The sequence below is a fragment of the Monodelphis domestica genome, chromosome 8, assembly GCF_027887165.1.
Source record: "Monodelphis domestica isolate mMonDom1 chromosome 8, mMonDom1.pri, whole genome shotgun sequence".
NCBI classification, from domain to species: Eukaryota; Metazoa; Chordata; class Mammalia; order Didelphimorphia; family Didelphidae; genus Monodelphis; species Monodelphis domestica.
This window is the reverse complement of record NC_077234.1, coordinates 56,975,471-56,991,480: the sequence shown is the minus strand read 5'-3', so window position 1 is coordinate 56,991,480 and position 16,010 is coordinate 56,975,471. Positions and strand designations below refer to the sequence as shown.

General features: G+C 39.0%; 1 protein-coding gene across 6 annotated transcripts in view; it reads right to left on the bottom strand.

Moving 5' to 3' along the window:
* XRN1 (5'-3' exoribonuclease 1) overlaps window positions 1-15,643 on the bottom strand; it is a 94,570-nt gene extending 78,927 nt beyond the window's left edge. For 4 of the 6 annotated variants that reach the window (XM_007502100.3, XM_007502101.3, XM_007502102.3 and 1 more), the window contains exons 1-2: window positions 15,465-15,642; window positions 6,801-7,033 (exon numbers count right to left, since the gene is read on the bottom strand). In XM_007502100.3, the coding sequence (XP_007502162.2) occupies window positions 6,801-7,033; window positions 15,465-15,539 (308 nt within the window). In that variant the 5' untranslated portion in view covers window positions 15,540-15,642. Of the gene's footprint in view, window positions 1-6,800; window positions 7,034-15,464 lie in introns of all 6 variants that reach the window. The other 2 variants (XM_056808651.1, XM_056808653.1) reach the window with 1 other exon arrangement.
* Between the last annotated feature and the right edge of the window lie 367 nt (window positions 15,644-16,010).

The following is a 16,010-nucleotide window of genomic DNA, read 5'->3' as shown; positions in this document are numbered from 1 at the left end:
ATTTTGAGAGCCTGTAATTCATGTAAAACCAACATAATTAAATAAACAACAGGCATGAACTAAATTAACATAGCTTATTTCTTTTAGCTGGGAATGTTAAAATGCTTTTTGAATGACATTAGAATAGTTACTTTCTAATTAAAATTATTTCCCATAAGAAGATGGAAATTTTTAAGCCTCTTCAGGTCAATTAAAATACTCAGAAATTTAGATAACAAGCATGAGAGATTCTAATGCAAAATGACAACTTGGAACTCATAGGTATCACTGATACTTAGGGGTTTAAAATATGGGTTTGGCACACTTTTTATTCAAAAGGAAGAAGACCAGTGAAGGGAATTAGGGGGAGTGTAGTGCTAGACTAGCACTGTCTGTAATATATCCATACTGAGGGGAAATAAAGGGATTACAGTGGAGAAACATGGCATAAAGTATTAGGTGAAGATTATTGGAGAGTGAAATATTGGGTGATTCAAAAAGAACTGAACACATTCAGAAATTTATTATTCAATAACTAGGTCTTATATGAAGATGTAGGTAACTAGGTGGCAAAACTGATTGAACTGGAGTCAGAGACACTGGGGTTCAAATCTGACATTAGACACTTATTAGCTGAGCAAGACAAGCCACTTAATCTCTCCCAGTCTTAATTTTCTCAACTGTAAAACAGGTAAAATAACTGTACCATCCTCACAGGATTGTTGTGAGGATAAATTTACATAGGTGAAGCATTTTGCAAACCTTAGAGTGCTATATAAATGTTAATTATTATTATTACTACTAATGATGTTAAGACCAATTTGCAAAGGAATTACTTAGAAGAAAATTAAGAAATTTAAAGGGCAATGTGTTAAAATAAAAATGTTCACAAAAGCCACAATTTTGTATATACTAGATGTTCCTATGTAATATGACTACTAAGTAATAAATTTTTGCAAGTGTTCAATTATATTCTAAATCACCCAGTAGAAGTGATGTTGTCATGTATGTACATTGTAGTTCATCTGATAAGAAAGAGAAAATAGATGAGGAGTTCAAGAAAAAGTTATAAGTCTCTCTTACAGATGCATGATATAATAATGATGGGAGCTCTCAATTACTTGAGGCAACTGGTAAATTCTTCAATTACTTTACAAATAATTTCATCCTTTGAAATATGTAGGAACAAATAAGGGGAAATCTAAATCTGGTTATGATTCTCACTAAGAGGGGAAAACTTATTAATGGAGTGAAAATGATGAGAAATGTGAGAGGAAGTGAACACTTTCTACTAGAGGAGAGCTAGTCAGTCTGATGTCTGGTCTAGGTTCTGAGAGAACAGATTATAAGATTTGTCCTAAGATACTGAGGGAACCGAGAAAACCCAATACATTTCTAAAAGATTGGTACAGAAGATAGAAGCAAGGATAACAAGATACAAAACCATGGCATATCATGGTGAAAAGTAGCAGGGGTACTAAAGATCAGAGGGCAGTGGGATTGGGGAAGGGGGAAGCCAAGGATACTCAAAGGCAGCTGTTTAACTTACAATGGGGGGTAGAAGAGGGCTCAAATAAAGGCCTGGACTGTCCTGCAGGGTAGACAGAGCAAAGCTGCTTGACCTTTACTTTGTAGGATGGAGCATTTTGTTGAATGCTCCCAGTATTCCCCTTGAAACAACTTAAAAAAGCACATCAGATAAAATTTGAAAAGGCATGACCATCAAAAAGTCAGTGAATCGTTTTTCCAACCCAAGACAGATGAAGACAGCAAGAGATCTGCAGACACTAGACTAGGGACTGGTCAGGAGCACAGTGTGAAAGTGACACCAGGCTATGGAATTTGGAGGCAGCAATGGTAGGGTAGTAAAAGCATGGATGGTGCCAGCAAGAGTGGAGTGCTCAGTGTCCAGAGACAGTAAGGTGATTCAGAAAGAAATGTTAGCACTAGTACTCAGCATAGGCCTGAACATCATTTGGCAAGTTCTCTGCCCATTACACAGTAGGTCATAGTTCCAGGATGGAAAAGAGTTTTGGTTGCTAGTGAGCAAGTGCCCTACCTGGGTAAGGATCAGAATGCAGACCAGGAGGGCAGAGACCATATCTCTCCCTGGATCAAACCACCTTGGAATCATCAAAAACTTAAAGGCCCCCAGACCTAGTTGTGAAAAAAGCAGGACATAAATGGTTGAAGCTCAGGACACACCTTACTTCCCTGTCTTCCCACCAAAGGTAAGTAGAATCTAATTCTCATGTAAAGTCCCAAGTCACAAAAATGAGCAAATAACAGAAAAAGAATCAGTCACTAAAAAGCTACTATGGCAAAAGAGAATCTCAAAATACAAACTTAGAAGAGAATCACTTGAAAACAACTTGAGCAAAGCTTCAAAGAAAAGAGAAAATTGGACACAAGGTCAATAAGGGTTCCTAGAAAAAGCTAAAGAAAGATATTTTTAAAAGAGTAAAAAAAAGATTTAAAAAGTCATAATAGAAGAAATATTTAGGAAAGAAATGAAGGTAATGCAAGAAAATTATGCAAAGCGAATTAACAATTTGGTAGAAGAGGTGCAAATAATAAGAAAATAAATCCTTAAAAATCAGAATTGACCAAATGATATAAAAGAGGTACAAACCCTCGCTGAAGAAAATAATGCCTAAACGTTATAATTGGTCAAGAGGAAGGTAATGAGACATCAGGAAACAATAAAGTACAAGTCAAAAGAATGAAAAAAAAATGAAGAAAATGGGAAATATCTTATAGGAAAAACAACTGACCTGGAAAAAAGATAATTTAAGAATCATGAGGTTACCTGAAGGACATGATTAAAATAAAAAGAGAATCTTGACATTATAGTTCAAGAAATCATAAAGGAAAACTGCCCTTAGAACCAGTGGGCAAACTAGAAATTGAAAGAATCTACCAATTAATTCCTAAAATAAATCCCAAAATGAAAACTTCCAGGAATAATTAGTCAAATTCCAGAGACAGGTCAATGAGAAAATACTATAAACAGCCAGAAACAATTCAAATACTATGGAGTCACATTCAGTATCATAGAATAAAGGTGAGAAGAGCTTGGAATATGACATTCTGGAAGGCAAAGGAACTAGGATTACAACCTACTGAGAAAAACTGAGTATAATCTTGAGAGGAAAAGAAATAAGCATTTAATGATATTAGAATACTTCTAAGAATTCCTGATGAAAAGAAAGAGCTGAATAGAAAATCTGACATTCAAACATAAAACTCAAGAGAAGCAGAAAAAAGTAAACATGAATGAGAAATCATAAGAAACTTAATGAGGTTAAATTATTATATCGGGATGACCTCAGAAGAAAAATTGAAGGTTGAGAAAGAAGGATTTACTAGGAAAAGGGGGGGGGGAATTATTTCACAAAAAAGGGGTGCACAAGGAAAAGTTTTCACAATGGAAAGGGAAAAGTGGGGTGTGGGGACAGGGAATTTTTGAACTTTACTCTCATCTGAAATGCTTCAAGGAAGGAAAAACACCCACCCACAGAGTTTGGTATAGAAAGTCATCTTAAACACAGAAGTAGGAGGGGAAAGGATTAGTAGAAAGGGGAGAAGGTGATAAGAGGGAGGAAAGATAAAGGGAGGCAGTGGGCAGAAACAAAACAAAACTTTGAGAAGAGAGGGTAAAAAAAGAGAAAGACAAGAGAGATTAGGATAGAGGGAAATTCAAAGTAAGCAATCATAACTGATAAAAATGTGACTCATAAAACAGAGGGAGTAGCAAAATGTATTAGAAACCAGAATCCCCAAATGTGTTTATTTTGTTTTATTTATTTTTTAAGCCCTTACCTTCTGCCTTAATGGTTCTAAGACAGATATGTATATAACCCAGTGGGATTGCTTGTCAACTCTGGGAGGGTGGGAGAGGGAAAAGGGGAAGGCTTGATTTTTTGTATAATTGATTTAGCTCTTTGTAAATTTGAGTAATTAGACCTTTGTCACAGGTTTTTGTTATGAAGATTGTTTCCCAATTTGTTGCTTCCCTTCTGATTTTAGTTACATTGGTTTTGTTTGTACAAAAACTTTTTAATTTGATGTAGTCAAAATTATTTATTTTACATTTTGTAACTCTTTCTAAGTCTTGCTTGGTTTTAAAATCTTTCCCTTCGCAAAGGTGACATGTATACTATTCTGTGTTTACCTAATTTACTTATAGTTTCCTTCTTTATGTTTAAGTCATTCACCCATTCTGAATTTATCTTGGTGTAGGGTGTGAGGTGTCGATCAAAATCTCTCTCATACTGTCTTCCAATTTTCCCAGCAGTTTTTATCATTTAGTGCGTTTTGGTCCCCAAAGCTGGGATCTTTGGGCTTATCATAGACTGTCTTGCTGAGGTCACTTACCCCAAGTCTATTCCACTGATCCTCCTTTCTGTCTCTTAGCCAGTACCAAATTGTTTTAATGACCACTGCTTTATAGTATAGTTTGAGATCTGGTACTGCAAGGCCACCTTCCTTTCCATTTTTTCCATTATTTCCCTGGATATCCTTGATCTTTTGTTCTCCCAAATGAACTTTGATATAGTTTTTTCTAATTCAATAAAAAAGTTTTTTAGTAGTTCGATGGGTATGGCACTAAATAAGTAAATAAATTTGGGTAGGATGGTCATTTTTATTATGTTAGCTCATCCTACCCATGAGCAGTTAATGTTTTTCCAATTGTTTAGATCTAGTTTTAATTGTGTGGAAAGTGTTTTGTAGTTGTGTTCATATAGTTCCTGTGTTTGTCTCAGCAGATAGAGTCCTAAGTATTTTATATTGTCTCGGGTGATTTTAAATGGAATTTCTCTTTCAAATTCTTGCTGCTGAGATGTGTTGGAGATATATAGAAATGCTGATGACTTATGTAGGTTTATTTTGTATTTGTATCCTGCAACTTTGCTAAAGTTGTTGATTATTTCCACTAGCTTTGTAGTTGACACTCTAGGATTCTTTAAGTAGACCATCATATCATCTGCAAAGAGTGATAGCTTGGTCTCCTCACTGCTTATTTTAATACCTTCAATTTCTTTTTCTTCTCTAATTGCTACTGCTAGAGTTTCTAGTACAATGTTAAATAACAGCGGTGATAATGGGCATCCTTGTTTCACTCCTGATCTTATGGGGAATGCATCTAGTTTATCCCCATTGCAGATGATGTTGGCAGATGGAATACTATTTATTATTTTTAGGAAAGATCCTTCTATTTCTATACTTTCTTGCGTTTTCAATAGGAATGAGAGTTGTATTTTGTCAAAGGCTTTTTCTGTGTCTATTGAGATAATCGTGATTTTTGTTGGTTTGCTTGTTGATATAAGAAGACATTCTTAGAAAACCTTTGAAACTCCAATTAAAAATTAGTTGAAACAATGAACTACTTTAGAAATGTTCCTAAGTATATAATAAACCCACATAAATTATTAACACTTCTATACATTACCAATAAAACCGAGCAGGAAAAGTTAGAAGAAGAAATTTAAAATAACTACAGACAGCATAAAATACTTGAGAATTTCCCTGTCATGATACATTCAGGAACTATATGAACACAACTACAAAATGCTTTTCACACATGTTAAGAGATATATAAACACCTGGAGAAATATTAATTAATTGCTTATGGGTAGACTGAGGAGAGGTACTGCAAGATAAGAGAGCAAAATGTAGTCTCGATATATATATATATATATATATATATATATATATATATATATATATATATATATATATATAAGGAAGAAAATTGAGCCTGCAAATAAATTACTGGCTGGTAGGACTGCCTCTGATTCTTGAGAAAATTGTAGCACAACTATTAAGTGAATGGATAGTTAATATCTGTACAAGAAAATAATTATTTTAACCTGGTTTCCTTAAGAACAGTTCATATCCATACTAACATTATTTCATTTTTTATAGTTACTAAATTGGTATATTAGGTCTGTCATGTAGCCGTCATTTAACTTATACTGAAGTCAAGTATTTCCTACTATTCTTGTGGGGGAAAATGGACTATAAGATCATATATCAAGATCTGGAAAGGATCCCAGAAGCATATTGTCTAATTCTCTTCTTCTCCAGATCTTGATATATGATCTTATGATATGAACTGAGGCTCAGAGAGATATTTACAGTCATTCATTAAAGTATCAAAAGTGAGAATGGAAATCCAACTTCACATTTAAGTGCTCTATCTTACCAAAAAAGAAGAATTGTTAACAATTCACAATTAACTTGTCACAAGGATATGCACTAGGCCTTGTGCTGTTTAATTATCTTATGATTTGAATACAGGCTGTGAATCATTTCACATAAGGATCTGTTGGAAAAACAAGGGAGATATTCTTGAGAAGAGACAGGAAGACATAACAATTGTTTTTGAGTATTTAAAGGACTGTCATGTCGAAAAGGAAGTAGATTTGGTTTATTGATTATCAGCAAGCAAAACCAGGCACAATGGGTACAAATTTTAAAGAGACAAATTTAAGTTTGATGTCAGGAAAAACATACTAATAATTAGAGCTGCATGAAAGTAGAATCAGTTGTTTTGACAGATGGTTTTCAAAAGAGTTTGGATGAACAACTGCCAGGTATAAAGGAGACTCCTGTATATATTGGACTAAGAGGCCAATAAGTTCCTTTCATCTCTACTACTGGAGTAAGCAGTAATCTGCTTCCTTTTGTCTTTTTAATTCAAAAGCAATAGTTTTAAAAATACTGATAATAGCAATCTAAAAATCATGTAAAAATAAACAAAACATTATCAATCCAAGATAACATCTTTAAATAAAAGCTTAAAATGTTCACTTTACCTAAAACGTCTCCCGCGTTGTTGGTTCATTTTTGCCCGTGGAGCCACACCATCAACTGCCATAAAGAAAACTTTTCTGGGCTTAATAATGCGAAACAAAACTTCCAAGTAGTGAAAAATATCAGTAAAAATTTTATCATCAGAAATTCTGAAATGAACATCATCATCATTAGGATGTGAACACTGATGTATGATTCCATTCATATCTAGGTACAAGTTGTCAAATTCAGGAATCTAAAAAAACAAAAGAAAAAATACTATTTAATGAAAATCAGTCATGGCTTAATTTGCAAGGAAGACAATGACATCAGACATTAAATGAAGTAAGAATGCTAATTCTAGCAAAATGAAGTACAATTCACCAAGAAAGCAGAATCAGGACCAGATAAGGGGAAAAATGAATGAAGACAAAGAATCCTGATGGTAATTTGAGAAAATTAGAAAATCTTGACAATACTTTAGGTACTTTAAATATAATTACTTATTTTGATATTTAATGTTAAGTTTTAAATGAAACATTTAAAAAAGTAAACATAGGTGTCCATAAACTCTATGAAATTAGGGACTCTATCTTATTTAAACTATCTCCTGCTTAAGCTTTGAACAAGAGTCAGTATACAGCAGGCACTTGGTAAATGTATTGTTAATTGAGAAAAAACATAGAACTATTAAATAGTCAGAAAAATCACACTTTAATTAAGGAAAGCGGTTCAGTGCTTTCCTCAAGGTCTCCACACAGAGATGCCTGCTACATACCCATGTCCCAAGATCCTGGTTAATCTGGTCACTGATCACTGGAAGAGCCAACAACCCTGGTTTTGACAATTCCAAGGAACAAATGAATTTGAAGCACTTATATACCATTTGGGGGAACCAGGGGCAGGGAAAGATGATTGACATTACCATAGCTACAAGGAAATGGGAGTGTCCAAACTATACTGACAGGATACAATCAAGCTTGGGACAGGACTCATAGCTAGAGGCTAGGGTGTAAGGGAAGGGGCTCCTTACAATGGATACTAAAAGGGTGGTCCCAGCCCAGGTGAGGGTCTTCTTGGGAAAGTGCCTCTGATACAATGGGGAAGACTACTTAAGACTAAGTCTTTATCCCTGGGATGTGCTTTAAGCAAGATGAAGTCTATTTTGGCAACCCTGTCAGATACAGTGTAAATGATTATGCCTTAGAAGTAAGGAAAGAAGCAGCTAGGCTTCTTTCAGAGGGTTCTGTGGCTTTCTATGACCCCAGGAGAGCTTTGAGGATTGATTCCTTCTACTTCTGCAAGAAATGGGGGCAAGTGATTTGTTCACAAGTTCTGAAAAGAGGCACAGGGGGAGGGGTCTCTCTGAAAGAGGTCTTCTCTGATAAACCAATCAACTCCATGGCTCTTTTGAGACTCAAAACCTGTTGGGATTCCCTTTTGCACAGAGACATTCCTGGGAAGGGTTATACCTTGGATGGATGTGGGGAGCTGCCTCCTGCCTTTGGGACTCAACCTTTTCTGCTGTGGACTTACAAGCTCTGGATTTTTACTTTTGAAAGACCAAATTTGACCTATGTATAACTCAACCAGATTTCTGCCAAGGGCTTGGGCCCTTTCTTATGATTGAAAAGGAAGCGTTTACCAGAGTTGAGCAAAGTGTCTATTTGTATGTTTGTGAGTCTGGGGAGTTGGGAGCACAAGGGAGAAGGGTCATTTCTATAGACTGGAAATAAAATTGTAGGCATTTGCCTAGCCCCTCCTAACTGGGATTGTCATTTACCTTAGGGTCTATTATTCAGTCTGAAACTGCTAGCCTGAGATTCCCTTTAGGGTAGATCCTCATAGGAACAGGGAACAAGTACAAGCTTTGGGGTCTCCCACTTACAAGCTAGTCCTAAAACTTGGGGTTCATCAGCTCTTATTAGGCTACAAGTTTGGGGTTTCCAGATTCCAAGTCCACAACAAGCTGAACTGAAATGTCTTTCCTTGTTGCATTCTATTTAGTTAAACATTGGGTATACATGACACATTCTCCTGGCTAGGTAGAAAGGCTTCTAGGACAGGAACTGTCTAATTCCCCCCATCCCATTTTATACCTAGCCTAGTACCTTGAAAATTGTGAGTGCTTAACAAATACCGAATTCGATATTTTTCTCTAATTTACTAATTCTGTCAAAGGCAAAACAAGTTTTTCAGTCTCTCATATTTGCAACCTCAGTTATTCCCCTTGTCAACATGGAATCTAGGAACCCCAAACTTGTGGTCTAGTGGGATCTGATGAATCCCAAGTTTTAGGACTAGCTTATAGGTTGGCTCCCTTTTCCCAGGGGCACCTAATCTGAGAGGAATCTCAGGCTGGCAGTTTCAGACTGAGTGGGAGACCCTCAGGGGAATGACGATCCTAGTTGGGTGAGACTAAGCACATGCTATGTGCTAAGAACCCTCTTTGTCTTAGGTAGTCTCCCCTATTGTATCAAACCCTTTCCCAAGAATCACACCTGGGCAGGAACCATCCTTTAGTATCCATTGTAAGTAGCCCCTTCTCTTACACCCTAGCCTCTAGCCATGATTCCTTTCCCAAGCTTGATTGTGTCTGCCAGTCCCTGGATTCCCCAAATGATATATAGTTTCCCCAAATTATTTTGTTCCTTGGAGTCCATCTAGCATTGTGGCACTCCCAGGGGTCAGTGACCAGAGCAGCCAGAGTTCAATCCTTGAATCTGTGCAGTTGTATGTGGCACACAGCTTCTGTTGTCGAGGCCTACTAAGGTGGAACCCCATTTTTGCCCTTGATTAAAGAGTGATTTTGACTATTTAATAGTTCTGTGCTTTTTCCCAGTCAACACCCTCTTCCTCAAATTCAATCATTTTCCAAGCCCTTGAGTCTAACATCATTACCTCTTTAGTATCTATTTCCTTTTTTCCCCCTCACATAATCCTTATGCAAATTTAGGCCCTTCTTTTTTTCCATTTGCTAATCTATCTCCCCAACCAAGCCACCAAATTAATATTCATTAAGAAAAGGTTTGATCACTAAAGGCAGGATTATGTAGTTGACTGAGCACTGGTCTGGGGGTCTAGAAGAGATTTCAAGTCTGGACTCTGACACCACAGGCTTCATCAGCCAGGACAGATCATTTAATCTATGTCCCAGTCAACTTTCTTTTAAGACTATAAAATGAGGGGCAGTTTTAGTTTTAGTTTTGCAATGGTAGGAGATTCTTCACTGATAATTACCTATGCTCCCCCCCCCCCCCAATCAAGCTTGGGCAGAAAACCCAACAAAAACAACACTCACAGGCCTATCTCATTTTCCCTCCTCAGAAAGTTTCAGCACCTCTTTATTGAGTAGAAGATTAAAAAAACAAAACAACAACAACAACAAAAAAACACCTCTCCTCTCTGGGCTTTCAAGCTCTTCACAATTTGGCTCCAACTTAACTTTTGAGACTAATTTCTTATACCTCCCCTTCATATGTTATGTTCCAAACTGTCTGCCTGGTTTCCCTATGTCACCTGCCATCTCTTGACTTACTGCCTGTACATCATAGGCTAAAGTCTTTGCCCTCTCGAAATACTTTTCCTTCCTATCTTTGCCTTTTAGAATCCGTTTCCCTTCAAGAAGCAGATCCATCTTGTAGGTTTTGATTCTTTGAGCTGTCTAGTGATCTCTCTATTCACCAAATCACTTTCAGCATATTCTATATTTCATTTATCTGGATATATATTATGTCTTCCAATAGAATATAAGCTTGAGGAAGGGATTGTTTCATTTTTATCTTTTATTCCCAGTGGCTTAGAACAATGTCAGGAAAATCAGTAAAGTGCTTAATAAATGCTTGTTGAATTGTGTTGACTTTCAGCAAGTTAATTCCCCAACTTGGATTTTTCTTCATCTTAATCTGAGTGGGTTGGACTAGATCTTAAAATTCTGCCTAGAGATCTGTGACTCTGGGAGTTTTGGTTCATTGTTTTATCAATACTTCATTTAGTCAATGATCTCAACTCTTCACTAGTGGCATTTTTCTTCTCTTGTCTAGACCTTCTTATCTTGTAAGATTTTCTTGCATATCCTTCTGTAAATCTGAAGCAGATCTCTGTGGCCCTAGAGACTTTTCCTTGATTATTTCTTAGATATGGAGGAAGGCTAACTTCTGGGCTGCAACATTACTGGCCATGCTCCTTAATTAGCCTTATGGATTCTGGATGCCTTTTTAGGCCACTTCTTCTGCATAAATCCCATTGACCAAAGGCTGCAGTCCCTACCCCCCAACCATGCAACTTTCTATGGCTCTCTGGATCATCTCTTGATTTTTAGAAAAAGGTATTAAAAAAGTATTCAATGAATCATAGCCACTGTAGACATGAAATCTAGAAACTCACACGTGTATCCTAGTAAGATCTGATGAACTCCAAGTTTTACAGATTAGTTTGTAAGTGGGAGACCCCAAAATTTGTACTGGTACCCTGTTTTCATGAGAATCTGTCCTGAAGGGAATCTCAGGCTAGCAGTTTCACAGACTGAATAATGGACCCTAAGGTAAATGACAATTTCAGTTAGGTGGAGCTAAGTATATGCCAAGTACTCTATTTGTTTTAGGTTGTCTTCCCCAGGGTATCTGAGATCCTTTTCCAAGAAGACCCTAACCTGGGCAGGAATTATCTTTTTAGTATCCATTGTAAGCAGCATTTACTAGTTGTACTATCCTAGGTAAATCACTTAATCTCTATGCTTCAGTTTCTTCATCCATAAAATGGAAATAAACACTTGCCTCCCAGGATTACAATCAGGATTAAATCAGAGTATAGCTGGCACATAATAAGCACTGGGTAAACATTAGCTATTATTATTGCAGGGGAACATGGTTAAGTGACTGGTTGAGGGTCACACATCTAATAAGTGTCTGAGTCTAGATTTGAACTCAGGAGTCTACCTGACTTCAGGTGTGGCATTCTATACAAAGTGCCACCTAGCTGACCAGCTCTCTTTATGTGTATATTTTTACATATTATTATTATTACTGTCATTTTAAAAGAGATGAAATTGGAAAATGGATAGGAAATCCTTTTTGGACTTCTACAGGGCATATCCTCCATATCAAAGGTAAACATCTTTGGTATGGTGTGTCTCTTTTAGGTATTTCCCTGATGTTAATCACATGATCTTAAAATATCCATGTAAAATACCTACTCTGAAGACAGCCTTTAAGGATGCCTTTTACTCTACTAATTCAAATGTATGTTGTTGTTTTTTTTAATTATCAAAAGGTAGAGTGGAGTGGGGTAGGGATGTTAGTACTCTTGCCTTACTATTAGATACTATTTTATAACAAAGTTGTAACTTACTATGAGTAGGCAACTATCTATCAACCACTTTTTTACCAATTCACTTTTGGCCTCTGTATGAGGCCAGATTTAAATGATCAATTGACAAACTCATCAGTTCATGACTAATTCAACCTTTAAACTAGGCTTAAATATAACTACTTTCCTAATATGTATAATTTATGTCAACCAAGGGTTAAAGAATGTGGATTTCATTAACTTTACCCTCGGTGACTCTTACATGAAGCAAGGGGAAATGATAACTTTTTGAAATTTCAAAGATATATCAAAATACTCCTTTAATGTAATAATTTCTATCTAGGTTACTCAATATGTTGAAGCCTATATATAATATATTCCTAGAAACAATGATATGGGTCTGCTTTAAAGACATCATAAGATTTAGAAGGAAAAACAACTTTGGAAACCAGTTAAGTTTATCCTCTTCATTTTACCAATTAGAAAACTTAGATCCCATCAGAAATTCAGCAACTAAATGAGGAAACCTGATGGGAGTATAAAGAAAGATCATTTGTTGGGAAGTCAGGAAAGAAAGATTTAAATTCTGTCTTCACCCCTCCCCAAACAAACATATCCAATTGTGTTAGGCATTCCTTTCTGTGTATGAGTAAGATTGTATGGTCTGTGAAGTCTCCTTAATTTCGGTGATTCTCCATCTATTCTATCTGTTATACCATCTACAAGTTACACTTGTAACTGATAGAACAAGTAACTCTCTGCACTTGTAGTTCACTATTTTTTTTTTTAACCCTTACCTTCAGTCTTGGAATCAATACTATGTATTGGTTCCAAAGCAGAAGAGTGGTAAGGGGTAGGCAATGGGGGTTAAGTGACTTGCCCAGGGTCACAAAGCTGGGAAGTGTCTGAGGCCACATTTGAACCCAGGACCTCCCATCTCTGGCCTAGCTCTCAATCCACTCACTGAGCTACCCAGCTGCCCCTAGTTCACTATTTCTTTACAGAAAAGGAAGAGTGGTTTAATTTTAGTAACTGGAATTAACACTGATTGTTGTTTTGATTGGAATTTTACAATACTTTATTGTAGTCTTTGTTTATGTCATTGCAGTGTATATATCTTTTGATGCTACTTTCTTTGCTTTGCTTCTGTTTATGGGACTTCCTATGTCTCTGAATTCTTCATATTCTTACAACATACTATTATATTCTATTTTTTTGTACAATTTGTTTAGTTATTCACCAATCAATAGATAGCAAAATTGGTTTCTAGCTTTTTTTGTGCTATTGGTGCTGCTCCTACAGTAGGCAAAGGATCTTTCTGTCAATGACTTCCTTGAAGGCATAAACCCATAATGGGACTGCTGGATCAAAAGGTATGAACAGGGGCAGTCAGGTGGCTCAATGGATTGAAAGCCAGGCCTAGAGACAAGAAGTCTGGGTTCAAATCTGGCTTTCACACTTCCTAGCTGTGTGACAACTACACAGTATTGATTCAAAAATAGAAGGTATGGGTAAAAAAAAAAATACCATCTGATGATCCTAAGAACTGTTCTAACATGCATATTGTTATTAGCAACAATAGTTTTTAAACTCTCTAATTTGATAAAATCCTGGAAGTGCTTTAAGAAAACCCAATAAAAACTTTATTTTTTCAGAATAATTTATAAAAACACCAACTTGCAAATTTGTCAGTAAAATAAATCACCTTAATTCTAACACTGGCCCCCTTCTCTCCTATGGTTATCACTCCGGTTAGGTCCTCATCACCTTTCCCAGACAACTGTAATCAAGTTTCAATTGACCTTCCTGCCTTTCTTTTCTCTCCAATTTATCCTACATAAAGCTTTGAAAGCCCTACCTTATCTAGTTTTTTCCATTCCTCTTCTCACACTCCCTCTCCCCCTGACATATTCTATGGTCCTTGCTGTTCCTAGAAAGAGGCATATTCCATTTCCTCAATGCCTATTTTCACTGGCTTTCCTCCTTGTTTGGAATGCTCTCCGTCATGACTTCCTCCAAGCTCTAACTAAAATCTTACCATATTATGCAAGAAGTCGGTCCCAATCCTTTTTAGTGCTAGTGCCTATCCTCTGAGACTATTTCCACTTTTCCCCTCCTTGAGAGGACCTATTTTTGCTTTTCTCTCTCTATTACCCAACACAGTGTTTGGCACATAGTTTAATTTACACGTTGACTTAAGGACTGCCAAAGTGCTATTCTTAAAAAAGAAGTGTGATCACGTCATTCCCTTGGCCCAAGGAGCTCCAGTCGCTCTCTAATACCTCTCTAGGATCAAATATAAACTCTTCTGTCTGGCCTCTAAAGCTCTTCCACAACGTGTCCTCTTGCTCTTTCTTGCCTTCTCCATTATAATCTTATCCACACAACCTACTAGCTCTTCTTCACCCTTGACACCCCATTTCTAATCTCCCAGTTTCTACACTGGTAGTTTTCTCAGCCTTCCTCTTTCTGAAATCGTTAGTTTTCTTCAAAATTTTCGGCTGAAAAGGCAGCGAAGTGGCACCACTGTGATAAGAATCGGGAGGCCCTGGGTTCAAATTTGCCAGCGTGACTGTGGGGAATGCCGTTTTACCTAGCTTTTGCCCAGAGCTATAGTTGTTATAGGACGAGGAACTATGAGTTTAAAAGCCACCACTCAGCTCAAGGGTCACCACAGAGAAGTTTGCCGTAATCCAGTCAGATTCCAGCGGCTCCCTCCTTCCCCTCCCCAAACGACCTGGCCTCCTGCCTTTACGGATGTACGGCGGGCTTCCCCGTTCGAATGTAAGCCCCTCGAGGGCAGACATCATTTCTCTTTTGTCTCGGTGCCCACAGATTGCCCGCCAGCGGCTATTTAACCCCGACTAGTGGCCTGTAGTAAACAGACGCGCCTTTCTGTTTACTGAGTGACAGGCTCCTTCGACTCCTCGGACAAAACTCCCGGAAGCGGGGCTCGGCACAAACACTAGCCCCAAACTCGGACGCCTGTTTTCGCGGCCGGCCGGGAATCGCCACACCGCGACTTTCTGGCCCAAGCGAGACGACAGTGAATTTGACCAGAAGAGCTTTCCGGAGCTCCCTTCGGCCGCGCTCCACGCCCCACCGCGTCCCCAACAGGAAGCCGTCGGGGGCCAGAGCCACAGCCTGGGCCGGGGCCAAAGTCCGAGGGGCTCCACCAGAAACGGAAACAAAAGGGGCTCCAGCTGCGACGCCGCCTCAGGGCATCGGGGGCGCGGCGGGAGGGGCGACGGGCACCGCGCCCCCAGGAGGAGGCCCCGAGCGTCCCCGCTACCGCCCCAAGCCCCGTAGGAGGGAGAGGAAGGCCGGGGAGAGGGAAGGGGGAATCTGACTGAGAGGAAGCTGCCGCCTCCCACACACACCTGATGCTCCTTCACCACCTCGCTGAGGCAGGGATACCGCTCCGAGATCCACCGGTAAAACTTGGGGACTCCCATGTCGACCGTCGCCGACCCCACTTGCAGCCGTCGCCAAACCGAAACCAAACCCCCCGCCCGGGCCTCGGCCGCCGCCTCCGCCGTCGCGCCGCCGATGACAACACAAGCTCCGCCCGCCCAGACCATAGAGAACGCGCGACCGCCCGCCGGGGCCTAGAGCGGCCCTGTGCAGGCTCGTTCTCGCGCCCAGCGCCCCCTCCCACCCCGGCTCGTGCCCGCACCCAGCGGAATCTCTTTCGCCTTCCTGCCCGAGTCCCCGGAAAGGGGCCGGGGTTCCTGGTCCGGGGCGAAAGCGGCGCGTGACAGGACCGCCTTGCGGTCTAGGAAAGCCCCTTGAGGGCAGTTGCGGGGCTGCCGAGGAACAGAGACTGTAGAGGAAGCTATTAGAGCGGCCCAGCCAGCGCCAGGAAGGCTGAGGCTCGCTCCTCCGATCTTACTATGGTATGGGCCAGGCATACCTCCGGCTGAACA